Source organism: Ambystoma mexicanum, chromosome 3q, assembly GCF_040938575.1.
Source record: "Ambystoma mexicanum isolate Mex_15411 chromosome 3q, UKY_AmexF1_1, whole genome shotgun sequence".
Classification (NCBI taxonomy): domain Eukaryota; kingdom Metazoa; phylum Chordata; class Amphibia; order Caudata; family Ambystomatidae; genus Ambystoma; species Ambystoma mexicanum.
The window spans coordinates 1,159,147,369-1,159,173,793 of NC_090926.1; the positions used below are offsets into that span (position 1 = coordinate 1,159,147,369).

The 26,425-nt window shown below is 44.8% G+C and overlaps 1 protein-coding gene across 3 annotated transcripts in view; it reads left to right on the forward strand.

Annotated features, from left to right (window-relative positions):
• PRKACA (protein kinase cAMP-activated catalytic subunit alpha) overlaps nucleotides 1–26,425 on the forward strand; it is a 1,211,861-nt gene that overhangs the window by 267,071 nt on the left and 918,365 nt on the right. The window contains exon 1 of one of the 3 annotated variants that reach the window (XM_069603979.1): nucleotides 9,136–10,190. The exons of the other annotated variants lie outside the window; for them this stretch is intronic. Within the exon in view, the coding sequence (XP_069460080.1) occupies nucleotides 9,989–10,190 (202 nt within the window). The 5' untranslated portion in view covers nucleotides 9,136–9,988. Of the gene's footprint in view, nucleotides 1–9,135; nucleotides 10,191–26,425 lie in introns of those variants that run through there. 3 annotated transcript variants of the gene reach the window in all.

Here is a 26,425-nt window from a genome sequence, read left to right on the forward strand (position 1 = left end):
AAAGGTGATTACATCAGGGTTCATACACTTGTGGCTTTGCATTTAATTAATGACTTTCCTTTATACCCAGGGTTCACTCAATCCTACCCAGGTTAGTATCAACCATCCATTTCTTTATCCGATGACCAGGCTAGGCGCCGAGCCACTTTCTTCCATTCCCTAAATAGCCATGTGTAGTCCCCCATTTAAAGAGTTAATGCATCGATTCCAAAAATTCATCCTTGATTGATTCCAGGTGTTGGGTGAACTTGCCCAGGTTCTTTGCGTGTTCCACCCCCATGGTCAGACATTCCGTCAAGACCTGTTTAGCTGTTGCAAAGTTTGACTTAATAAAACAAAGTCGACAGGATCGATAGTCTCTCATGAGAGAGAGGGGCGAAGAACACTTAATACGGGTAGATGATTTATTCGCATGAGCAATATGAATCTCCTTAATTCACTAGATGGACATAGCTTTAAGAAGGGTTGGGCTTTCCTAAATACATACAAACCATTGGGGATAATGGAATAGCTTTTCAGCGTCCCGAGGTGATTGAACTTTTCATTCCAGTCCCATAACCCCAAATCCTTTTCAAATGTGAAACTAAGGGTACTGATGTTATCTCCCCGATCTGGGATTCACCCAATATCACTGAAAAGGATATTCATTCCTGTGATAAAGCTAGACTTGGTTCCCAGGCTCTTGAGCAGTAAATTAGCGGAGCCACTCATTTTAAGGTACATGATGGCTCTTCTTTTCAGCACTAAAACCTTAAGGCAGAGTTGGCCCAGCTCCAAGCGCAGTATCGCCATAGGGGCACATTGCGGCAAACCCAATAGACTCCTCCAGAATCGGCCATCCACTCGATGTAACAATTTTTTAAATCAACATTGGTCATGCTCTCAAGACCGTAGATGACCGCATGGGTCAGGCATTGCCAATACAGCCGCATCACCCCGCCAGCGTAAAGCCGCCCTTTCATTTGTTAAATTGGACAATTAAAGAAGTTAGTTGGTTTGCTTTCCTGATACTAGTCTGAATACAAGTTTTATATGCAGGACTCGCATCAAATTCTACTCCTAGGTATTTAAACTTATGAGTATAAGAAATTGCCAGGTTTGCCAACTAGTTTATGACGAGCTACATGCTTGGCAGTAAACGGCATAATCTGTGTCTTGCCTTTGATTGTAAGACCATTGATGAAGGTATGGTCTAATAAAATGAGATCAGCATATGCAAGGACTGTACAATGTGTCTGCTCTATTTTGGTGGAGCAACCTTAATTGGAGATAAGAACCAAGGAAGATCTGAGATATATAAAGTTTGTACAGGAGTAGAGCCGTGACACACCCTTGTTTCACCCCTTGAACTACCGGAGCCGCCATGGTGCCTCCGGAGACCATTGTGAGGGAAACTGTGTTCATGTGCAATAATTTAAGATAGTAGAGAATCCCCATTGGGCAGCCTACATGTTCCAGTCTTTGCCACAACACTGATGTTGGAAGCTGATTTGAAGTCCATTAATAAGGCATAAAGTTGGCGTGGGGGCATTTTTCCCCTGAGATTGCTCGACTAAGAAATCGAGCAACCGCAGGTTGTGCTGTAGAATAATCTGGTCAAAAGCCACTCTGGTATCTATCTAATATTTTATTTATTTTGGATTTGTAGAGCGCAATACAGCCCGCAGGCATCGAGGTGCTACATCTGAGCTTAAGAAGGCTGGATTAAGGGTTACAATGATGCCGCACAATGAAAGACTCAATGGTTGCATAGTATTACAGAATACAAGTTATACAATCAGACAAAGGGGTTTGTTTTGATGGCCTTGCGGAAGACGGAGTGGGTTTCAATAAGCCTAATGTGAGGTGGTAAGAAGTTCCATTGTGTGGGGGCCACTGTGGGGAAACTGAAGCCGCCTACACAGGCTTTACGTGTTCTGGGAACGGATAACAGGTTGGAATAGGGAGATCTGGAGGGTCCGAGTGGTGGGTTTGGTGATCCTTTGTGCCAGATAAGGGGGAGGGCAAGTCATGGAGACAATTGTGAGTGAGGGCGAGACCTTTCCTTGACTGGAAGCCAGTGGACCTGTCTTCTTAGCTCTGAGATGTGTTCTCTATGTGAAAGACAAGTGGCTGCTCTGAGCGCGTTGTTTTGTACAATTTTAAGCTTAGCAACATTCTTGGCTGATGTGCCTATGAAGAGAGCGTTACAGTAATCGAGCCTGGAGCTGATTATGGCCCTGGCGATGGCGAGGCAGTATAGTTGGGACAGGAAAGGTCTAACTGAGTTGATGAGTTTAGAGTGGTAGGTGGAGGTGGATGCTATGGCGTTAACCTGCCTGTTCATGGTCAAGTCAGGTTCCAGGTAGACACCTAAGGTTTTGATGGATGGTGACACGGTGATGGAGATTTTGTCAATGGTGAAGGAGGATTATTGGTTGTCCAGCTTGCTCAATGTGGAGGGGGAGCCAACCAGCAGGAGCTCAGTTTTCTCGCAGTTGAGGCATAACCAGTTTTCTGCCATCCATGATTGTATTGTTGTGTGTTCTGGTCGGACTGGTAGTCTCCTGTGAGCAGGATGAGTACCTGGGTGTCATCAGCACAGTCTGTATATGAGATGCCCAGGGAGTCCAAGATTTTAAACTATGGCCTTGTGAAGAGGTTGTAGAGGGTGTGGGCCGTGCATGAGCCTTGCGGAACCCCACATTTGATGCTGCTGGGGTCGGCGCACGAGGAGTCAGAAGAACTTCATTGCTCTGTCCTTTAGAAAGGAGTTTATCCATTTGCAGGCACTGTCAGAGAAGTTTGCTACTGAAGAGAGGTGCTGCCATAAGGTTTTGTGGTCAACCAGATCAAAGGCCGCTGACGGGTTCAAGAGCAGGAGGAACGCGGGTTTGCCTTCATCTCGAGGTCATCAATCTGATTTTTGAGATCAAGGAGAGCCGTTTTGGTCCCATGGCGTGGCCTGAACCCTGATTGTTTGAGTCCTAGGAGATGATTGTCTTCTAGAAATTTCTGTATGTGCAGGTAATCTGCTTTATTGAGAATTTTTAATCGGAAGGGGACGGTGGTGATGCGCCTGTAATTACCTGGGATGGAGGGGTCAAGGGAGGGCTTTTTAAGGAGCAGACGAGGGCACAGTCCTTGATGACTTGTGCTGGGCAGGCATCGCCTTTTCAATTGGAAGGTTTGATGGATCGGAGAAGTGTGATGACCTGCGTTTCACTCATGCCCTTAAAGTCAAACAGGGGGAAATGACTGGAATTGGCTGCTGGTGTAGGGTTAGCTTGACTGCTAGTGACCAGTTTGGTAAGTTCCCGTTGGTGGGCAAGTATTTTGGCCTGTAAGGTTTCCAATTTGTTTAGCATGGCAGACTGGATGGAGTTGCACCAAGTTACCTCCTTCACAATAGGTGATGGAGGGGAGGAGGTGCTCTCAAGCTCTCTGAATATGGCAAAGATGTATCTACTTCCGGATTTACCATTGGCTATCCTTTGTATTGAAGGAGGACGCTTTGGCCTTGGTGATGGCGATTTTGTATTGTTTAGAGATATATTTGAAGGCAAATCTGGTAGCCTCTGTGGGGTTGTTAATCCAAGTGGTGCGTGCAGCCCTTTTTTTAGTGTTTAATTGTTTTGGCTTTTTTTGAGGGTGAGGGGTGCCACTAGGTGAATGGCCTTGGTGATGACCCTCTTAAAGTCGTTGGCAAGAATATCAGGGTCATTAGAAAAGGAGGGTAGCAGATCGGGCACCCTAAGGGATAGGTTGTTGTGTGTGAGCAGTTTTGAACTGTGGGAGAGGGCCGCTGGAAGAGAGATGGTGGGGGGTTGAGGACCTTTGGTGGTGACAATGTTGAATGTGATACAGTGGTGATCAGACCATGGTAGTGGGGTGATTGTAGGGAGGCTGAGAGAGCAGTCATGGTGGGCAACCCACTCTAGGGTGTGGCCTTTGGTGTGGGTGGAGTTGGAAATGGCTTGAGAGAACACCTACGGTGGAGAGGGCTTTATTGAAGGCTTTTGCGTGAGGGTTCTTGGGGTCATGGAGGCCTAGATTAAGGTCCTGCAGGAGCAGGGTTTTGGATGCTTTTTTTTTTTTTAGGTTGTCTCGGGGGAGGAGTGGGTTAGAGCATCTTGGAAGTTGCTGGAAGGGCCAGGAGGTCGGTAGATGAGGTGGAAGGTAAAGGTGCAGCTGTGAGAGCTTACGTTTGAGTAGAAGGTAGTCTGAGTTTGGATCAAGGTCCCTCTGAATTGTCCTAATTGATGGGGATTCCTTGGCGATGATGACTACCCCACCCCCTCTGAGGGAGGAGCGGTCCTGTCTGTAGATAGTGTATCCCACGGGGATGCCTAGGGTGAGGGCGTGTCCAGATGAATCGGTCAACCAGGTTTCGCTAAGGAAGAGTAGGCCAAAATTGTTGCTGCTGATCATGTATATCTAATGCATGAGCCAGTAGGGCTCGGGAGTTGATGAGGGCACATTTTAGACGGACTTCTGATTGAGGGGTGAGTGATGGAGGCGGGTGAGGAGACAGTACAGTACAGGACAGACCAGCCAATGGAATCGTATTATGACTTTCATCACATTGTAAAGGCATGTTAACTGTGGTGGCATCAACAGTACAGGGCAACACTACAGAACTTTCTGCACATTGCAATGGGGGGCATGATACAGGCAAGGGCATGTTAACTGTGGTGGCCCTCCCGATCAACCCACCTCTGCAGCTCTAAGAGGAGAAAGGAGGCCAATAATGTCCATGTGCAATCAAGCATGTGTAGAAGGCAATAATTATCAATGTCTCTGGGGGAGCCCCTTTTGAGGACCGGAATGAGTATGGTGGTCTGCCAGGAGGAGGGTATAATCCTTTTCTACAGGACCTTGTCAAATAGGAACTTGAGGAGCACAGACCAAAATTTGGGGTTGCGCTTCATGACTACATTGGCCAAACAGTCGGACCCCCGGGCCCATGAGGACTTGTCCTTTTTAAGTATGTCCGCTTCCTCCTCCACTAGGGTATTTCCTAGGTATTCCCTACAGGTTTACAATCAGTCTGTGGAAAAGGAGGGCGGAAATCGGCATTACGTTTGTGCAGAAGGGCCACCCAAATGTGTTCGTTAATTGGATTTATCATGATTTGTTTCCTGCACTCTTTAGCCTCGCCCAGAAGGGTCTAGATGCTCTGTGAATATCCACTAGTAAGGGCTGCCACCATGGTTTGCCAAGCTGCATCTCTATTCGAATGACACCACCAGTGCAACCAATTACGGTGTGTATTTTTGAGGTATCTTACTTCAACAAGATAAGACCGGAAAGAGTGTGCTTGGTTTTTGGCTCTATGCAAGTCCCCACGCAGTTTACGTTTCATGTGGGGATAATCCAGACCTCACCAAGTGAGGTCTGGATTATCTACAGATTGAAGGCATTTTAGTGGTTGCGTGAGCACCAGAAAACGAGATCCACCTCTCGATGCAATCCACATTCATATTGTGGAAGGCATCAAGATCACGGCCGGTCAAATGTACTGCAGTATTTCTAGCCCTGTGCATGTTAGTTTCAGACCATCTGATGCAGCTAACCTGGTGATTTGTCACCAAATCCCCCGGTTCCTGCACAGCAGACTGTAAGGTGGGAGCTCTGAGACTCAGGACAAGGTCCTCGTGATCGCTCCAGCTACTAGTGCTAACACGAAGCTCCAGGACCCTGAGGGCTGCCTCCCCATTAACAAATATATAGTCCTGGATAGCAGATGTGCTACCATCTTGTCAGGTGTATTCACCAGGGATATCGCCCGTTGTACGCCCATTCCCAACTATCAAAGAACCTCAACAAGCTATACCATGACAGTAAATTACGTTGTAATGTATTTATATTATTTTGATGTCATTGAATTAAATGGCCACCCCTTTCTCCCTCTAACCCCCCTGATCCCTGTTCCATCCTCTAATCCCTGCATCTGTTAAACGTGTGCCTTTGAGGCTTGCTTGAACCCTAACACCAACAACACTCCATCTGATTTTGCATCTGCCCATGAAGATTATGGCCCGTTGCTGCCTTTTATTTCTTCAACTACAACGTTCCATATTGCAGAACGCCCAAGCGACCCCCACAGACATTAAAAGGCTGATCCTTGGACCTCATGATGCCATGGCACGCTCGACCCATCCCTCCTTTTTCTCACAGCCTCCCTCTTGACCTTCCTTGGCCTGTGCCACTGCGTTCTGCTAATAGACAGTACAGTACCTCTGAGCACTGACCTCCCGCTTTCACTGGAGGGGAAACCTATTGTGTACCAATAATCATGGCGTGGGAAAAATTTGAATGACAGCACCGAACTACTGCAAATTCAATATCAATATTGCTCTGTAGCTAAGGGTCGGAGTCAATGGAAAATGGCCACCTTGTGGGGAACGTCCGAGGCGGGGTGCAGCAGCGAGCAGGAGGGGAAAAGGTTCATTGATGCGAGTGATTTTTAAACCGCCTCCGCCCATTATCCTCCTTGACGGACCTCCTGGAAGTTCCTCACGAGACTGGACCCTACATTACGTTATCACCTGTGATGTCACTCCTCTTTCCACCCAAGAAGGGGGGGGGGGTCACTCTACATTATGCTATAGCATCTACCACTTCCCAGGACTAAAGGGGCACAGCTAGTGCTTTAAGTAGATGAGAAATCGGGGGGAGGACTTGACGATAATTTTGCTTAGTTGTGTTGTCTCGAGGTGGCCATTTTCTTTTCGGAAATAAAAAGGAGACGCGGGCACATTGCTACCATTCGTTTTACGCCACCCCCTCTCCTTTTTTCCGTATTCCGCGGCGCAGCCTTTGCAGGCAGCTCTTTACTTAACGTGATGGTGCTGAATGCAAGGGTTGGATTGTTTCCAGCATTCATTTAGCCGAGTCTACTCTTACCTCTCCCTTTTACGTTGCGATGCCGACCTCTGCAGGCATTCCTTTCACTCTGTATTCGGTGAAAGGGCTACCTGAAAAGGTTGGTGCTGCGTTGGCCGGGAGAGCTACGCTTAAGAGTGATTTTTTGGAGACTGCCGGGGCTCCACTCCGTCCCACTTAAAGCCATGAGCACAGCCCAATTGGCCACACTGTTCTCATACATAATGCCTCCATAGGGCGGGACTAAGGCTGGGACAAAATAACATTACAACGTGCTGTGTTCTATATAAATCTGTGACCATGTTTACTTTGACTTGTATACAAACCACTAGTATGTCAATTGTTGCCTGAAAATTGGCCCACTCTTCCATAAGCCAGTTTGTGGCAGGACCACCTGTGCACGATCCCGTTCACCATAAATAAGTTGCCAAAAGCCTTAATATTGATCCGGGTCATCCTGATGCCTCAGCCCGACGCCTACAATACCCTGTTGACACCTTCCCCAGTCTGAGGGAAAAAAATGCTTTACCAATTGAGTTGGACAGAAATGTGTGGGACACCACTGACAAGGGGCGAAGTGTGGCTCCTGTTAACTCCCCCCCCCCCCCAACCACCACTTTCATGGTAATTATGAAATCTTCAATGGCCCGAATGAACTCCTCCATGCAAAACGCAGACGGGTATATGCCATCTCTGTAGGCGCTCCTTAAATGTCACTGCATGAAGTCGCTGCAACCTCGCGGAGACCGCAGAGGAAGTGAAGCAGCATGTTTTCTGTGTGGGGGCTTTTCACATCTCCCGAATCCCACGCCACGATCCCTTTAAAGTAAACTCACTCTGGTGATTGCACCGCCCGCCCCCATTCCCCACCCTCGCAGATCGCCCTCATTTTGCTCCGGGTTCACAAGATTACAGGGCACGCGGGGGTCCCTCTTTGACACGCTGCGTTTAGTCAATTCTTCCTTTTTCATACAACAGAACACACGTTGCGCATTGTGTAATCTTGGGAAGTTAAGCTTTTAATGTGAGGAGCTCCTGCTGTACTTGCTGATTGAGATCACGTAGACTACTGTAGTGCCACAAAGGAGTGACATGCACTGTAGGCCGTGCCACCCTATACTGCGACTTTAATTTGTGCGGAATAGTTTTGCATCAAGCTGTGTCTTATGCAACAGCTAATTGCGAACTAGGAGTGCCTGGTGAAAGCTGGTGAGGCAGGGTGTGGGTGCCTTTAAGCATTAGTCTGAGGCTGGCATCACTCCCAGCTATGTCCCTCCCTCTCTTCCCGACTCACGCTGCTCCCTAGAGGCCCTTCCTGAAACAATACCTAATGTGTGCTGTGACTTGCTCACATACAACGGCTTATGCCTTGCACTTGGAATCTCTCTTCTCCTACTTAGATGGGCTGAAAGCCCAGGTCTGATGGAACCTAGCAGTGGGCAGTGTCGCAACGACGTGTCTTAAGAGTGGGTGCGCTCTGGTGCCTTCATTTCGCTGCCTTCCTTGCAAAGATAAAACCACGTTCAGGAAAAGGAAAACGTGGTGGTCAGAAGCTTGCACTGCCTGATAAAGAAGACGCGTGCTTCGAAGGACTGCAACATCCTAGTGGGTGGTTGTACATGGCACATTCTAGTCCCATGTGAGCTTCTTTCGAAGACGAAAACAAAAGAAAAGGTGATGTTTTTTGGACGATGTCTGGGATCGGATTCTTGCCTCTTTGTTTACTAGATCCACCTCCTATCGGGTTAACAAGGGGCCCTGTGTTCACCTTTTCCAGGACTCAGCTGCCAGTTGCTTAAAAGAAAGAACAAAGGTTGGTGTTTGTTCCCCAAACACAATCTGCTCTCAACCTGTTTTCTACAAGGACAGCTCTACACTCAAGGTCGAAGCAGAAAAACAGCAGGAAAGTATTTGCGTTTTAATTAGTGGCTTGCCAGAAGAGGCATTCTTCCCCGCCCCTTCTGTCCACTTTGGGACTGCATTCCTGTCTCGTGTGTTTAGGGCTGTGCCATCACCTAGTCTTGGGATACGTTCACCCAGCACCTATGTGCACACACGGGTGCTGTTGATGTAACGCAGCCTGTTAGCGAGGAGAGTTTTATCTCTGAAGGCCATTTGATATGCACCGAAAGTCACCTCTACCAGGCGGCGCGCTTGCGTGCCTCACCTTCACTCACCACTGGGCATCCTCGTGCTCACGTTGTGGGTTTCCCCTGTGGCATAGGTGAGCCGTCTCTTGGAGAAAGCACTCTTTTTGCCTGGAGTGCCTGTAACTTTAGGAGACGGGAGGTAACACTACTCGATACTTGAGCTGCCTGGCCCGAGACAGTTTCCATTCTGGAAAAAGCTATCTAAAAGAACAAGATAAAGGCGCCGAGAGAGCGCGTGCGAGAGTGCACAGGCTATTTTAAGCCTCACCCCAACATACTTGTCCCCAGATCGTTGTTCTGGCAAATCTCTCCTTGCTGCCGTTGCCTCTCCGAGCAGCAGGCAGGCTGGCGCTCTGCTATCACTGTACCTTTCCAAACGACTTCTGGCCCTGCAACGCTCCCCGTCATCCCTCCAGCATTTCCATGTCCTTCCCTTCCCTTTCCGCCAAATAAACTTCGTTTTGATCGCAGAGCAACTTTTCCTGGTTTCAAAGCTGTCGCCGGATGAATCGCCTCGCAGAGATGTCCCCACCAACCCTAAGGAAGTAGCTAAAGACGGGGAGTGGTAAAGAGGCGCCGTGTGGATTTTTTCAAGCATGTATGAAGTGCTGGTGGGTGCTGATAAAAGTCCCCTCCTTGGTACGACTGTTGACACGCTCTGGGGGGGCACGCTCCCTCCTTCGGAGTGCAATCTTGAAATCTACCCGCAGCTGACCAAACTGTTTCTTTCCATCTTTGTGGACACGTAGTACGAACTATTTTCTGTTTAGTGTCGTGGCGGTATCTTGTTTCGACCGGTGTTTTTGGGATACATTTTTGGTTCTTTCTGGCGCATGGTAAATGGCCGCACCTGAAAAGTAGTATTTCTTGGAGCAGGCCCAGGTTTTGTCTCGGCTTCTACAGTGAGCGAATTCGATAGGATCGAAGTAAAAACATTACAAAATAAGCACTGGCTGTAAGAGGTGGCAGACATGAACCATGGAACTGATGTGACCTGCCAGAATCCTGCTAAGAACAAGGGCTCCAAAATGTCGGCACTGCAGAAGTTGGAAAGCTTGGCTGTGAGGATCTTTAACCGCGGACCCCGAGGCCCTGCTGCAGAGGGCGATGCGGGGCCGCAGGGCGTGGAGTTGGTTATCGAGTCCGAGCACCTGGCTGCCTGGAACGAAGAAAGTGAGTTTGTCTGTTACTCCCACACAATGTTGAGTGATCCCCTTTGATGTAATGCCCTAACTCTTAAGCACTTATGTGGCATTTTAGTAGATGTGCAGCCAGTGGTGGAAATGGAAAAAATGTAGTGGGGATGGGGATTCCACAACACAAGGACTGTGGTGGGGTAGGAGTTGGGGAGGGGGGGTGGCAGGGGAGCAGATGGGGTCCCAGAGTGGGCGGGGCTCGTAGTGGACATCAGCAATGCTGGAATTCTTAAGAAAAAAGGTGCATGTGGTTTACTGCCGGCTTTGGCACTGGTGTGATTTATTTATTTTGTTATACACCCGGTCCCTAAGGTATCACGGCGTAGTTACAGACATTTCGGGAAATAATTGCAATCATTATTCAAGACAATATACAAGCAAGATAATCGTTCCACAATGAGTTAGTGAGCAGTTTCAATCACAATCAAAATGAAGGCAACAAAGTACAAGCAGTATGCATTTGGTGTTGGCAATGAGACCGATCACCAGTGGGAGACTCTGGGATGTGGAAGCGCTAAGTTAGTCTGTGTTAAATGGCCAAGTTTTTGGTGCTTTCTTGAAGATGGGGGGGGGGGGGGGAAGAGGATTCGTTTTTCAGATTAATGGGGAGGGTGTTCCAGAGAGTGGGTGCCAAGACTGGGACGCTAGTTCCTCAAGCCCTATTGCTCCTATAACGTGGAATGGCCAGGAGAGATTCAGCATTTGATCTTAAAGTTCTGTTAGCTAGTTTTTATGTGATGGATTTGTTGAGGTATCTAGGTGCTGTATTATTGATTCATTTGTGTGTAATACAGAGGGCTTTGAATGTGATTCTAGCTTTGATTGACAGCCAGCAAGCCTCTCTTCTGATGTGAGAGATGTGGTCTGCATTTCTTAATCCTAAAGAAGCGTGAAGGGCTTTGTTTTGGATAAGTTGGAGGTTGGCTAAATTCGCATTTGAGGTGCCTAATAGAAGAACATTGCGGTAATCAACTTTGGAAAGTATTATGGCTCTAGCTAGTGTAAGACAATTGGCTGGAGTGCGGAACTGGCGGCTAAGGGCTATGAGTTTGGCTGTATAGGAGGTAGATGAAGCTAGGGCATTGGTATGCTTTTGAGAAGGATAGGTTGGCATCGAGGTAGACACCAAGAGTGTTGACTTGTTTAAGTACGGGTATAATGGAGCCATCGATTTTGATTGAGTTGTAGTCAGGATGGAGGGTGTTGATTTTAGCAGGTGAGCCCACAATGAGAATCTGTTTTCTCATCAAGACAAAGACTGTTTAGGGCCATCCAATTCAGTATGATTGCATAGATGTTATTTATTAGGATGGTGTCTGACTTGTAGTTCCCAGAAAGTGGTATGAGTATTTGGGTGTCATCGGCAAAATTGGTATAGATGACACCCATATTATCCAACGCTGCGAAAAGGAGTTTAGTATAGGCTTTTTAGAGTGGGGGAGAGGCAGTAGCCTTGGGGTATGCCTATTGGGACTGGGATGGGGTCTGCTGCTTCTTTAACTATACAAATTCTGGAGGTGCGATCTGCTAGGAAGGATTTAATCAAACATGTTGCTTCGTTGGAGAAACCAAAGTCATTGGCTTGGGTGGTGCAGAGTTTATCGTGGTCTACAATGTCAAATGCTGCCGATAGATCTAATAGCAGGAGAATACATAGTTTGCCTGAATCTCTGATAGCATCAATCTGTATTTTAAGATCAAGGAGGGCTGTTTCTGTGCTATGGTTAGGGCGGAATCATGATTGTCTAGTACCTAGTAGCTGGTTTTGTTCTAGGTGGTCCTGAATTTGGGTGTAGGCTTTTTATCAATACATTTTAACAGGAAGGGGACTGTGGTAATGGGATGGTAGTTAGTGGGGACAGTTGGGTCGAGGGTAGGTTTTTTTTAATAGTGGGGTAACCCATGCTTCTTTGATGTTGCTCGGTACCAGGTTGGAACTAAGAGCCCTTGACGAAATCAGTGATGGGGTGAGGGTGGGTGCAGAGAGTTTGACTAGGTGGGCAGGGAATCGATCGCCTTTGCAGTTAGAGGCTTTAAGCTTAGTTATGGTGATTAGTATTTGGTCCTGGGTGACTGGAGTAAAGTGAAAGGGTGAGATAGCATTAGGAGTTATCACTTTAGGGGTGTTGGTAGTGCTGGTTTTATCTGCTAGCAATTTCTGTTTTTTTTTTTTATAAATTTTGGTTTGAAGTCAGTCAATCTTAGAGGTTGGGTCATTTTGGATTGTGGTGCACCAATCTTTGCTAGCATTGGATGGGGTGGAGTTAGTTGTAGGGTTCTCTAACTCTCTAAGTTTGTTAGTTTTTTGGCATCAGAATTAGCATTGGAGATCCTGGTATTGTAAGCATTGGCTTTGTGCCTGATGATAGCTGATTTATATATACTGTTAGCTGATTTAAAGGCATTTTTGGTGTCAAAATTGGGATTTTTTTATGTAGGTGTTTCAGGGACTGATTGGTACGTTTTAGAACTACTAGGTCTTCATTGAACCAATAACATTTGCTTTTTGTCGTAATGCACAATGCTTCCTACATGTACAACGGAAAGGAATCAGTTGTACATGTAGAGAGCATTGTACATTACACACCAGTGCCAAAGCCACAGTAAAATGTAATACTGCCGTCGCGGGCGTACTTTAGCTTTTTTTTTTTTTCTTTTAAAAAAAGTTTTCCTACGCAGTTCATGGGTTTGGGCGACTGACTCTGGCCGGATCCCGAGATCCGGCTACACATCTGGTGCCGGATCTCGGATCCGCCGAGAGCCGGCTCAATGACCAGCACTGTGTGCAGCCACTCCTGGCTTGTGTAACATACTTCAAAGTAGAGCACTTACTTTTAGTGATAAATGACTGAGTTGGAACTATGATGGCGACAAAGACTCAGTCCTATCGAGTCTCTCTATTACTTTGCTTCCCACAAAAGTGCAGATTCTACAGGGTCTTCCATCTTCCCTTCTGAATTGGGGCAAGAGTTTTCATAGTGCTACTCTGATCACATGCAAAGAATAAAAGCGGGTGTGGTACAAATACTAGAACAATAAAGGGTGCAACAGGTAAGCAATTGAAGTGCAGGGAAATGGCAATGGGTGTGCTGCATGTCTATTCTGAGGCGCACTGGAAAAGCCAGGTTTGGCTGAGCTGCAAGTCCTGATCAACAAACATTTTGTAAACCAGGGATTTTGTTGCACATCAGGACTCTGACATAATTGTGAGGGGTAGGGTTGCAGTCTTTTTTGGGGGGCAAGATTTACATTATTTTATCAACTTTTTTTGCAATATAATAGGGAGTTCTCTTTGGAGTACATTGTTAAACAAGAAGGTTGCCCCACTAGTGGAATGATAGGTTTATATAAATAAGGGACACTGGCATATCATATTTGTGGTTTCGGTCAGCGAGCGTCATTGTAAGCCATGCATTGCAAATTACTGGTTAACATAACAGGTGTATTTGTAGAGTGCACTTTCACCCTCGAGGGGCATCTTGGCCCTATGGACAGATGACATATTTCCATTGTTAACCAACTTAATGGTACTTCTTTAATCGACCTCCTGAAGGATGAAGGGCTGAGTGGACCTGCCGAGAATCAAACCTTTGACCAGGAGTTCAAACAGAGGCCCCTGTAGTGGGTGCATTGGTCCACTGAGCAGAAGACCTGGATTTAAGTACACTTAATGGTGTAGAGGGCTCACAAAATCTACTAGCCCACTCGCTTTGGCGAGGAGATTTTATGAAGGGTGAGTACCATTTTTATGGTACTCGCCCTTGCTGGGGATTGTGGGGGATGTTTGAAACATATTTTATATTTTTGAGAACTTTACAGTAAATGGCAAAGAAGTTTAACTGTTCATTGCTGCCTTTGGGTGGCAGAAATGCATCAAATATAAAATGTGCTTATGGTGAAATGCAGAGTTTTACAGACAGCATTTGTAAATATTTTGTTACCCCTCACCAGGGGGCGAGTGCATTTCATTTAGTTTGAGTATGTAAACTAAGGAACTCACCATGCAGGTCTAGTGGGATTTTAAAGAATTTGCAACGCCTGTAAAGCAGTATTTTACTGTGGTTAGGGTTAGAACTCTATGGGTGGGCAAGGTTATCCAATGCATTTGTGTATGACACGTGTGTCATTCTAGTGCTCATCTGTTAGGAGAGAGTGACTTTTCTCATCCAACGAAACTAAGTGAGCGCTTTGGTAGGTGAGGAATGAAGTAGATTTAAATCCTCAGACAGATTCTTTGTGTGACCACTGACATAACCAACGTTTATTTCACTGTATTGAGGGTCGTAGATCCTTAACGGTTTATAATGAACCATATTGCACTTCATATAGGTTGCAGATTTGATATAGCCCGACCGAGAATACAGAAGTTGTAGTACTGTACAAGAGTTTACAACGTGGCTAAAAAACACTAGCTTTACATAATTGGTGTAAAACTACAAAATCTGTTTAATTCATCTATTGGCTTTCCAAAGTAGTGCACTTCGCTGTAGGCAATTTCTTGAAAGCTAGCAAAGAAAGTCATGAAGTGGTAGTGGTGGACAATATTTGAGGCAAAACCTGAATGAAAACATGTGTAGTGAGGATTGACACTAAAGTGTTACTTCAGATCACTCAAATGGGATCAATAAAGTGGTATGGTGAGTGAGTCTGCTAGGACAAATGCCATTTGGAGTGGTTCACGCATAGCCTGAGGTGGTGGAAGGAAAACCTTGCGATTCCACATAATGCTCCATATAAGATTTTCAAGTGGTAGTATTCAACTCTGCATATTATACATTAAGAGTGAAATGATTCTACTTTTTCACTCCAAAAAAGCTCACCTTCAATTTCAAATAGCAGTATTTCTTATACGACTACAACTATATTTAACTTCTAAATCTTTCTCTTTGATCCATGCTTCTTTGCGCCTAGTAATTCATGCAAATACTAGATGCTTTTTTACCATAATGTTTCTATTCATAGCCAAACCTGTTCGTGGAGGGGTGCGAGTGGAAGCAGTAGGCAGTCTCCTATGTATTGGTCGCCTCTTTATTTATTTGGGTGCATTTTCCTCTAAAACCGGCAGGTTTGCCATTTACCTGTATGGTTTTCAAAACGGCCTTGTGGAAGGTAAAAACATTAATACAATTGTAGGGAAGAGGATTGGGAGGAGGGAGGAATCTACATTGAGGCTAGTGGATGTAACATAAAAATTGTAGTAGGAAAAAGCACAGGTTTTATGTGCGTATAGAGGATATTGAGCTATAGATCCTGGTCTGAGATCTTAAATCTCCAGTGGCATCTATGAGATTAGTTATAAAGCAATCATCGCAGGTAGATATGATGCATCTTGTAGATCCCAGCTCTTACTGCTAAACATCCCAAACGGTCTTGGTCTGTCAACATTGATATAAACAGCTGATGGTAACTATTATAGTGACATAGGGCCTCATGGCATGGGTGCAATCCTTTCTACTTTGCTGATTTTCTTTTGAAATGCTGTGAATGTTCTTGAATTGCTAAAGTGCTAGTCTTTAGCAGAGACGCTGACCAATGCTATGGTACCCTGTTACTATGAGAGGAATACACGTGAAGAAATTTAATCTCCAGTATCCCAGATTGCTATTTTCTTTCCCTTAGCTTGGCTGTTTTTGCTGCTTATGAAATTTCAACCCGTCTGTATATCCCATTTTGATAAAGTTCACTTTTAAGGGTATAGCTAATGTCTCCCATCTCATTTTTAGTGCATTTAGATGAACCATCATGAACCAATGTCTCATTTGTGTTTAATTGTAATGCAATATTTACAGAATTAATGTTAATTGAGAAATACTATAAGAGGCAAACGAGTTAACTGCGCTCACCATTAATTTGTATGCATCCAACAAACCCCCTGACAAAGATGGTTTAAACAGTAACCAGAAATGGGCTAAGTAAATCATCATTGATCCAAAAAATGAAAATATTTTTCTCTATCAGAACTTAAGGCATTAATTCCTATAGAACGCCAGCAACCTATCAGTAATTTTGCACAATTCGTCTGCATCAACAATTCGATTGGTTTCTTATTCCGCTAATAGCCGACACGTGTTTCGACCCATGGTCTTTCTCAGGGCTGATACATGAACTGTTTCCTCATACAGTATCAAGTCCACCTTAATAGATAACATACAGAGACAATAGTGTTTGTACCAAAAAAGATATATACATACCAAGGTCAAAATTGGGACACAGAAAAAAGAAAGCAAACAGAAGACACAGGGGAAATTGGAATACAAATGATCATTGATTATATATCTTTTCTATATTATATAGATGCATCATAAACCCCATCTGTAAACATCACCAGATGGTTATTCTAAATCATGTAATATGTAGACTCTGTGTAGCACCCAAAATCCCCAAATTATCATAATTCCATAGGTATGCTGGATAGATTGTAACACAAAGCTCATATTACACCCATGCATTGTGCAGATTTATCCCTTGGAGTTGATGTAATTAGTACATGAGATATTGGAGTGTCCCTTCATCTCACTAGTTAATTCTAAAATTAAGGATTCCGTTTATTAGTCCAAATGTGTACCCAACGCAGTGTGATAGGTTAAATTGAAATGGGTAACCTTGCCAACTATTGTTTGAAGTATTCTGTAAATGGAAATAATTGATGTAATGTTATTGCCCTGGTTGAGCTCTCACCTCTGGCTCTTCCTTAAGTTAGTGAAATATGTGATTGTTCACTTACCCACTGAACAAGTATATAAAAACCATTCTCCAGCATGGGTTCTGGCATGGATTAGCATGTTCATGAATATTTCCCCCAAGGCCAGGAATCCTCAGTAAGAAAAGCGATATTGCTTTAAAAGCTCAAATATTGCCTTTTGCCTGATATTCAATAACTGAAGACTGGGTCCTACTGTGTCCCATCCAATGACTGTTGTCTCCCTGAGTACTGCGCCGGCAGCCATCTTCAGACTTTTACTGCACGTTTTTGTGCGGGGAGTCCTCAAGTTTTGCTCTCTGGGCTTTTTTGGATAAAATTCATTTTTTTCGACAATTGTTTTTTTGGTGAAATTTGAAAGACTGACAACTAGTCCGCTCTGGTAACGGGGCTACGGTGCTGGTTACGTTTCAAAGTCTACATGAAGTGTAAAGGCCTACTTCGCGCCTCGACATGTCGGAGTAAGGCAGGAGAAGTCTCTTCAGTCTCTGCTCCAGGTGTGGCTTGCGAAACATCTGTGGAGGACAAGCACACTAGATGTTTGGCTGCATCCCGACCACAAAGAGGACCGATGCAACATCTGCTGAAGTGTTTGGCCAAAACCAAGAGGGGTCACTACCGAGGGTTTGTGGCATGGTTGAGAGGACAGGGGCCCTGGTGTGGTCTCCAGGCACGCTCGGGCAAAACCCTGTTCAGGCTGCTCTAGAGCGCTCTACACCTGGTAAGTGATCCAGATCAAGCAACGAGGTACCCTTGGTGGGCTCCAGTAAAGCCAAGCGCCAGGCAGTTGGTCCGGCTATAGATGCTGCGGGTGCAGGTCCTAGAACAGGGCACACATGCTCTCCGTCACCTATCCTGTCTACGATGAGCTTGCTGGTGGCCGGTACAATGTTCTCAAAGTGTAGTGGCTCGTCACGGGAGAAACCGAGTTTGCACTTTTCCGGCCTCCCATTTTGGGGTGGTGGGCTGTATTCCTAATCTGATATTTCTCTTTATCCTGACTCCTTGCCCCAGCCTTCCATCCAAAGGGAATTAAGTTCCCTAAAGTTTGGGTGCGAGTGTTGCAGGGGGGAGTCCTAAACCTTACTGCTATTCATTGCTTTAAAGTTATTTTTCCTGTTTTGCCATTTATAGATTCATGTGAACTGGGATGGGATTTTACACCAATTGTTCCGTAGTAATCATTGCATTTGTATTACCCCAACATTGGTGGCTACATTTTTAAAATATTTTTGCCTTTACCATTAAATGATTAATAAACACCTTATTGATACACACCAGCATGGTTCCTGGTCCATTGTGACACAGGGTGTTTGTAAAAGGTGGGTGCGAGACTGGTTGGGGGCCTACTCAAAGAACCTGTGGTTTATTAAAGATAAAAAGCGTTTTTGTATCAGGGGAAGGAGTACCTGGTGGGAGTGTGCCGTGGTATAAAACTGTGCCAGGAATACAGGTGTTAGTGCCTGCAACCTTCTTGGATGGTATGAATTTCCATAAGCTGGTTTGTTTTTTTATCGCTTGTAGAAACTGGAATGCCGGTTTTGCTTTAATTGTTGCCTAAGAAGACCTTTTTGAACATGTGTAAAGTACGCCCTTTGTATAGTAGTTTTACGACTAAACTTATTACCCACCAGAAGGGTACAATGGAGGAAGGAAGGTGCAGAAAGGGTGGTAATTTGTAGACTATGCCATGACCCGGAATTAGTGGAAACAGCAAAACATCTGGTGATGAACTGCCCAGCACTTGGAAAACAACAAAAAAAACCAATGAATTAAGTAATTGTCAAATATGGAAGGAGGACAACAGACCAATAGTGGAAGGTTTTGTTAGAGGGGAAAAAGTAACTAACCTTGGCACTTGACAAATTCCTGATTGTGATTTTTGACACTATTAAGGAGGCTTGTAAGGAGCTCAAACTAGTGGGAGGAACTGGGGAAATGTCAATGTGTACTATTTCGTTTGGTTGGGTTTATGCAGTTGAACTTGATGTTAATTCTGTCTTTCCACTTTATTCCCCCTGAGCTTTTGAGTTTTTGTTCATTTATACGTGACGTATTTAATCTTTATGCTGCTTTTTTTGGATTTGGATTTTTGGTAACTACGGAAAACGTGATTTTGAATTTGGATTGTAATGTGACTAAAAGTTGTGTTTTTGTTTAACTATGTGGGCTACATTGACCCACTGAACAGATTTTCGCCAAAACCAAGCTGCATTTGCGCAGAAACAGCAAAATGGTTGTGCTTGATTGCGTTTGATTGCGCTGGCTCCTGTGAGCACCATGGCCTTAAAACTGTGTTTCACAGCAACAAAAAGATGGCTGCACCGTCTTGCCAAGCATACATTGGGCAGGATGGAACAAAGACACACTGAGGGAGTGTGCCAATTTGTTCTTAGCTGTACAAAAGAAATAAAGTGAAAAAGCAGCGTTGCCTTGCTGCAAGGCCAAAACCCCATTAAAAAAAAGTTCACCTTTAAAATAATGCTGCTGACGCTATTCCCATCTGTTCTTCCTTAAACCATTGTGATTAATAAGGCCTTGCCATGCCCAGTATATCTCATTGTGCTTCAGCAAAACCAGGCATGATTTCTTAATGACAAGCCCTGTCAAACCAACTCTGAGAAAAATCAACAAGGCACTCCACTTTTACCCACACGGGAAAACATGTTCATTTTCTTTACAAAGTATCAAAGCTCTGTAGTTCAAACAAACTCCAGCTATCTGAGCCATGTCAATTTCAAGTTATCTGTGCTTCAAACAAAACTCCTGCATACAAGAAAATAACCATAGCTGCAAGTCAGTGTGGGAATCCAGAGGGAGATGCAAAACCTAATTTAAAAAGAAATGCCAGCTTTTTACCACACATGTACAATGGGCTTTGCAAACTAAGGAAAGAGAGGCCCGTTTTAAAAGTAAAACTGTTGAATGAAAGCCTGCCATTACCTATCAATGTGAAGGGGTTTGTTGCTGGGGAAAATACGCAGTTAGGTTATTTTATTCAACTGTCTTGTTCAGGACCAAATATAAGAAAGTAAAACTGTTAAACTATATTGGCTGGATTTTGCAAGTGCCAAAAGAAAAATAGGTTTCTGCTTGAGGGGGATGCTACCAACAGGAGGGCCTTACTCAGCATATACTAACACCCCAGTGATGATCATTAGGTTGGATAGAATCTAGTCTAGGCTGAACCCACTGACCATGGAATTTCCAGGACAAGGAAGTGATAAGTGGGGAGGGGGACAATAAACCATTAATCAAGTTGAAAACCCCCACCTTGCTCTGGAGGAAATGAGTTGGTGGCAGCTGAAGAAAGAAACAAATGGTCCAGTGATAGACAAAGGACTGCCATTTGCTTCCAAAGACTATTTATGAATAAAAATGTAAATACGTTTATCTCTGCAACAAGACTTTGTAAAAAGGGAAAGATTTCGCATTTTAAGTGATTTTATGGGCTTTCATTGAAGACCTGGTAGAATTCACTGACCCATTGGGAATAGAAATGGAAAATAATCAGGGATTACAAGGAAAGTATCCATGATGCCAATGCACATTTTTATACTTATGTCCCTTATGTTAATCCACACATGTATATAAAGTTATGGAATTTTAGGCCGAATCGTTCATACTCAAAATTAGCAAACAATATCAAAAGGGCAAAACAATGTCTCACGGATTGCAGAGTTGGAGTGCTATGCTCCGCATAAAATATGTAACCGGTATATAAAATTTGTTGAGATGTCAATTGTATAAATGTACCGTTTGTGGCAAAATCGGATTTTGGCTAAAATAACTGTCGGAGGTTTTTGAACATTGTAAACTCATCATAAATCTGACATCATTTTCTTGAAATCCAACCAGTTGAAAGCGAGGCAGAGACTAGCACCCCCGACCAATCCAGTAGTTTAGAGGCGTGCTTAACTAGACCTGCCCAGCTCTCGGCCCCAACTTTCAGTGCTATGTGGATGACACTCAACTCATCTTCAGGCTACCTTCGGCCACCTCTTCTCTGTCCCTAATCACTGACTGGCTGCTATCCAGGAGTGGTGTGCCGCCAATGACCTCTGCCAGCATGTCTTAATGCCAGCAAGACTGAGATTCTTCTCATCGGCTTACCCACTCCCTCCTTTCCTGTAGCTCTCTGGTCGGCCTCGCTTGGCCCTCTTCCTGTTCCCACCTGCAAGGCTAAAAACCTTGGGGGCATCTTCGACTCTGCACTCTTTCTCTCCTCACTTCTCTGACGTCTCTAAGAAGTTACACTACCAGCTGCACCTCCTCAAAGGTATTCTTCCTTTCCTCTCCTTCCCCCAGAAGCTCACTGTCTCCAGAGCCCTGGTTGTCTCTAGGTTGGACTATTGCAACAGCCTCTTTCTAAATCTGCCTGCTTCTACTCTGCCCTCTGCAACTCATCCAAAACAGGACTGCAAGACTTGTCCTTGGCCTTAGGCACAGGGATCATATCTGTCCAGGACTGAAATCTCTGCACTGGCTACTAGTGGCTGCGAGGATTAAGTTCAAAACCCTCTGCATTGCCCACAAGACCTTCTGGGGCCTGGAGCCACAATACCTTCAGCTCTCTTCCTAAATATCTTCCTTCTCGTGCTCTTCGCTTATCCGTCTCCAACTCCCTCAGGGTCAGTCGCTTCTCCAAGCAACAAGTTGGTGGCAGATCTCTATCCTCGGCTGGGGCCTCCGTCTGGAACAGCCTCACTGAAACTTGAGGAGAACCATCTTTGGTTCCGGAAGCACCTTAAAACCTTCCTCTTTGCTTCTGCTTTCTCTCCACCTCTCCCCTGCTGAACTCCTGGCTGATACTGAGACTGCACTGGATACTTGGCCACCCTTCTGTTCTCGGGCCCAAGTCCTGCCAGTTGCACACCTGCACTGCATCCCTGGCAACTCCTGCACCTGGGGACTGTTTTTTCTATATCCCTACAGTTCCCCACCATCCCCCCAGCACTTATGGCTGCACTCACCCTGCACTTGCCACCAGCTGGCTGTTTTTATTTCTCGTTATTTTATTATCCCATGTATAAATTCCATGTACTCTCCCCTACCCCTGCACTTTTTCCCCTTTCCCCCTTCCCTTGTACTTGCACGATCTGATTGATACCTGGCCTAGTAAGATCGTTGTCCGTCTTCCCTCTGTTTCCCCTCCCTGCCTTGTCGCGCCTTTAAACACTTGTGTATAGGCGCGCTATAAATGCCATATCATAACATGCCATATACGATGATGTCACTATGCATTATAAATAAGAGTCCCGGATAGGACTCCAGACACACTCTTCCTGATTGTCCTGCATCAGCATTTCTGTTCCATTCATCCTGCTGTGTCCAGATCCCAACTACAAGGCCAAAACATTGCTGACCATACTCCAGGGCCCACTGCAAAACCCAATCATTGCTGATCCTATTCCCTGCAAGGCCTCGATTCTGAAAACCCACTAAACTCCCTTTAAAAAGGGGAAAGCTTTGGTATTCCTTTGGGAAGCCTCCTGAATCAGCCTGTCTTGCTGCCCTCGAACTGCATCCAGAGATGATTGTGCCATCATGACCATCCGGTGACCTGACCTGCCCAGCTGTCTTTTGCCCAGTTGTCCTTTGCCAGGCACGCTGCCGTGTAGTGACCAGAACCATTGATGGTCCAAAATCCCAAACTAAAAATGGACTAAGTATAATCCCTACCCCATAGAAATCCATAGTCTACCTTGTCTTGCATTTGTCCTTATACCACTCTCTAAACCATCCTATCCTGATAACCTCTGTATTCTTGCCCTTGATCTCCAAGCGTTGGCCTCACTTTTCCATTCATTTCGGTCTTGTATAGATCCTAAGTCATTAGCGATATTGTGTTTAAATACATTAATTTTCCCTAAAGAAAAGGGGTACACTGCGTGTAGGGTTACAATTGCAGCTTAACTTTTATATTCACGGGTGGCGTTCCTCTATTTTTAGCCATTAAATCTAGTTTAAGTAAAATGTACCTTTCACTTTTAAAACCAATTTTCTTTTTCACTGCTCTGTTTTCTTAAAAACAAACCTCTACCTTCCAAATCTCTCAATTCACCACAGAGAGACTTATTTTCACCTCTGTTTTACCTGTGAGATATAGCTACTCCGCAGCCCAAAAACCGCATTCCCAATCAGAGTATTTCACCTGTTTTATTAAAAACCGTTTGAGTAAATTTACCCAAAAATTTAAAGGAAATGCAACTTTTACACGTGTCATTTGGCTGCAATGCGTTTTAAGCTTTCCACTCAGTTTTAAATTGTATGCTCTTGGTAATCCATTGCGGGTGATTGTTAATGCCTATGCATTGTTGCTTTAGTGAGAAATTGTATTCACCTTAAAGTTTTAATCGCACATTAATTACGTGTCCATTTCCGAGTGTCACTTCATAAAATTGCACAGGGCTTAAAATCTGTTTTCCACTCTTATTTGGCGAGGGAAGGTCTGATTTTGATTCCGTTTTCTGCCTTCAATGCCCGATTGCCTGCCGTGTCTTTCTATCCATTCAGAAATCAATTATTTTTTTGGTTGAGAGCACATTGCAGGGGGAAATCCTAACTTGGGTGCTATCTTTCCTAAATCAAAAAGTGCCTCTATTCCCTGGTGTTTTGTATATGTTCCACTAGAAGGTTAAACCAAGTGCATTGCTTACATTCTCATTGTAATTATCACCCCATTGGTGATTGCTGCCCCATATTAATTGTATAATTTATTTTGAATTTTAAAATAAATAAATATTGCATTTTACCAACCAGCCTGGTCCTTTGTGACCCGGGTTATTTGAAAAGTTGGTGTGATACGAGATGTGTACCATCTCAAATTGAATCTGTATAAAATAAGGAGAAAAGTATCTGTTGTGTGCTACATACTAGGCCAAGACCAGGGTGTGTCGCCTGACTGAAATCCTTAACAACTATTGATAAGTCACTTTAATAAAAAATAAATAGTAGTGTAATGCTTGCCAGTTTTTACTGATGTGCTGTACCTGTGTTATAACCAGTGCTCCGGATAAGATTTGCAATTGGGAGTGTTTTACTCCCTATTGTTTTTATAGTTGGGAGTAAAATGATTTTCTAGGGAGTAAACATCGAAGTCCAATTCCCAATGAGAGTATTTTATAAGCGAGTGAAAGTAGGTTTTAATAAATGTTTTTGTAATTATTTCTTTGCACCTAGTTATTCATGCACATTAAAAGATGCATGTTTAATTCTTACAATCGGTTAGCTAAAATAGTATGGAGAGAAGATCCTGGCTCCCTCATATTGGTATAAAGAAAAGGATGAATATCCGCGCTGTCTGGTTGCTATGGTGTAAATTTATTAAGGTGAAGACATTTAGTCTTGGTAGTGGTTAGCTGGCACATGTTTTGACCTCTGGGGTCTTTATCAAGGCTATGGTTCAGGTAAATGTCTGTGTTCCCGGGTGGGGTCCTATTGGGGATGAGTTGAAACTCTGTGCTCCCAGTCTTGGGAGTCCTGGATAGGCCTGTTGGTTCTCCAAGACTAAATGTCTTCACTTTAATAAATGTACACCGTACCAACCAGACACTGCGTGGATTCATCCTTGCCATTATACCAGTGCGAGACTCCGCCAACCTGTGACCTTTCAGCAAACAATCACTAGAGCACCAGAAATGGGAGCACAGCGCAGGAGTGTTCACAGCCTAGGGCTCACCAATTGTCCATAGTTAAAATAGTAGTTGTGCACTACTGGTTCAAACACATCCTAGGTGCTATGAGGGTGAAAGCAGGCCCGCAAGATTCTACATATCTTGCCCATTTTTTATTGGGAGTACGTTTACTCCCAATATTTGTTTTTTCGGAGTACTTGACAATTTTTAGGGAGTCAGTGGCCGATACACCCCGTATCTGTAGAGCTGGTTATAACTATTCTTTCACGTAAAATGTCCATGAAGGTAGAAGGGCACTGGTGGCACTTGAGTACTGTTCCTGATAAGTCGTTATTAATATTCTACATGGTTAAAGGTAAAGTGGCAGGCTCCATAGGACCGAAAACTAGCCTTTCCCCTCAGTTCAGGCAGTAATACCATTAGTATCTCCCCTTGCACAGTTTTGCTGTTACCACCGATTCCACATTTCAGTAGAATGGAGTGGAGGCATTGACAGGCTCCTATATCCTTTTTTGTGGGAGCGTTTTTACTCTGTATTTGATTCTTTGCTGCAAGTATTTGTTTTTGGGAATCGGAGGCTGACGTGCCACTGATCTTTAGGGATACTCTTATGTCTCGCTTTCTCCTATTCTCACCCATTGTGAGTCGTGAGCTTGAAACACCTATGCATGGTGCTGAAAAGTACTGTGGCGAATCAGGAGACTTTGTCCCTTCTTCCTTAGGGAGAATCTCCTTCTTTGAGACTAGTGAGGTGAGCCCGCTAAGCAAAACCCTCTCAAAGGGGTTTGGGAAAGCAGGGTCTCACTGGGAGTGACAAGCTGCCCACCCCCCATTCCTATGGTTAACTCCCTATACACAAGTTATCAGTCCACATGGGAGTAAGAAATACTGACACTACATCGGTTTGTCTCAGGGTAATGCTGAACTTGCCACATGCTTGACAACTTATGAGCAACGGGATGGGGCGGAAGGGGGCGTTCTGTATACCCGAGCAAGAATAAACGGAGCAACAGCCCTTGAATGGAGGAAGAGAATCCCAATGCTGAAGCAATAGATGTGAGTGTCAAAAAGGGGAAGAGCCTAGCAGAGCAGCAGAGCCGGCTGCAGTGCGGGAGGAGGCGGACACCAGAGGAGACACTGCACTTGAAACGAGCCTGCAAGGCCGTGTGGAGAAAACAGGACCTGGAGGCGCAACCACATACAGGACGTGGTGGGTACGAAACCCGCAAACTGATGCAAGGACAAAGGGAGTACTGGGTCCTCTGCTCCAAGACCAAGATCCAACGGGAGAGGGAGTGTGTGGAGACTAGTGGAACGTGAAGACCGCTATTCTTCAGAGCGGGAGAACTGTAAGATGGACCCTTGCTGGAGCAAGCACTGCAACAAAGCAGTTATGTGGACTGCCTAGGTCGGAGGGAGGTGGAGAGAGAATGTGCGGGGAAGAGGACTACCCTAACCCCCTCCCCATCCAATGATCACAGCGACCCGAGAGAGGGCGAAACAAGGGAAAGGGTTACAGCAGCCCGGGAAACCAGAGTAGCATAAACCTCAGGAAGGGTAATGGGGAACCCAAGAAAATTAAGAGTAGCAGAGATGGGCCACAGGAACACTAATGAACTTGGGGAGATATTGGGTCAGAGGACCCCAAACAAGCATATTTCATTGGAGCACACACCCTAAATTTGGTTGAAAGGCATCAAGAAAATATTCTCTGCTTAAAGAAATGTGGTTATTTTATTTTCTTAGGAACTTGAGACTTTCTTCGAACTTGGGGAATCATTTTGAGAAACATTTCATACTGATGAGAATTATTTTTCTTTAAGTGGAACGTTTGTTTATTTCTGGCCATAGGACCCAGACCCAGGAGGGACTCCA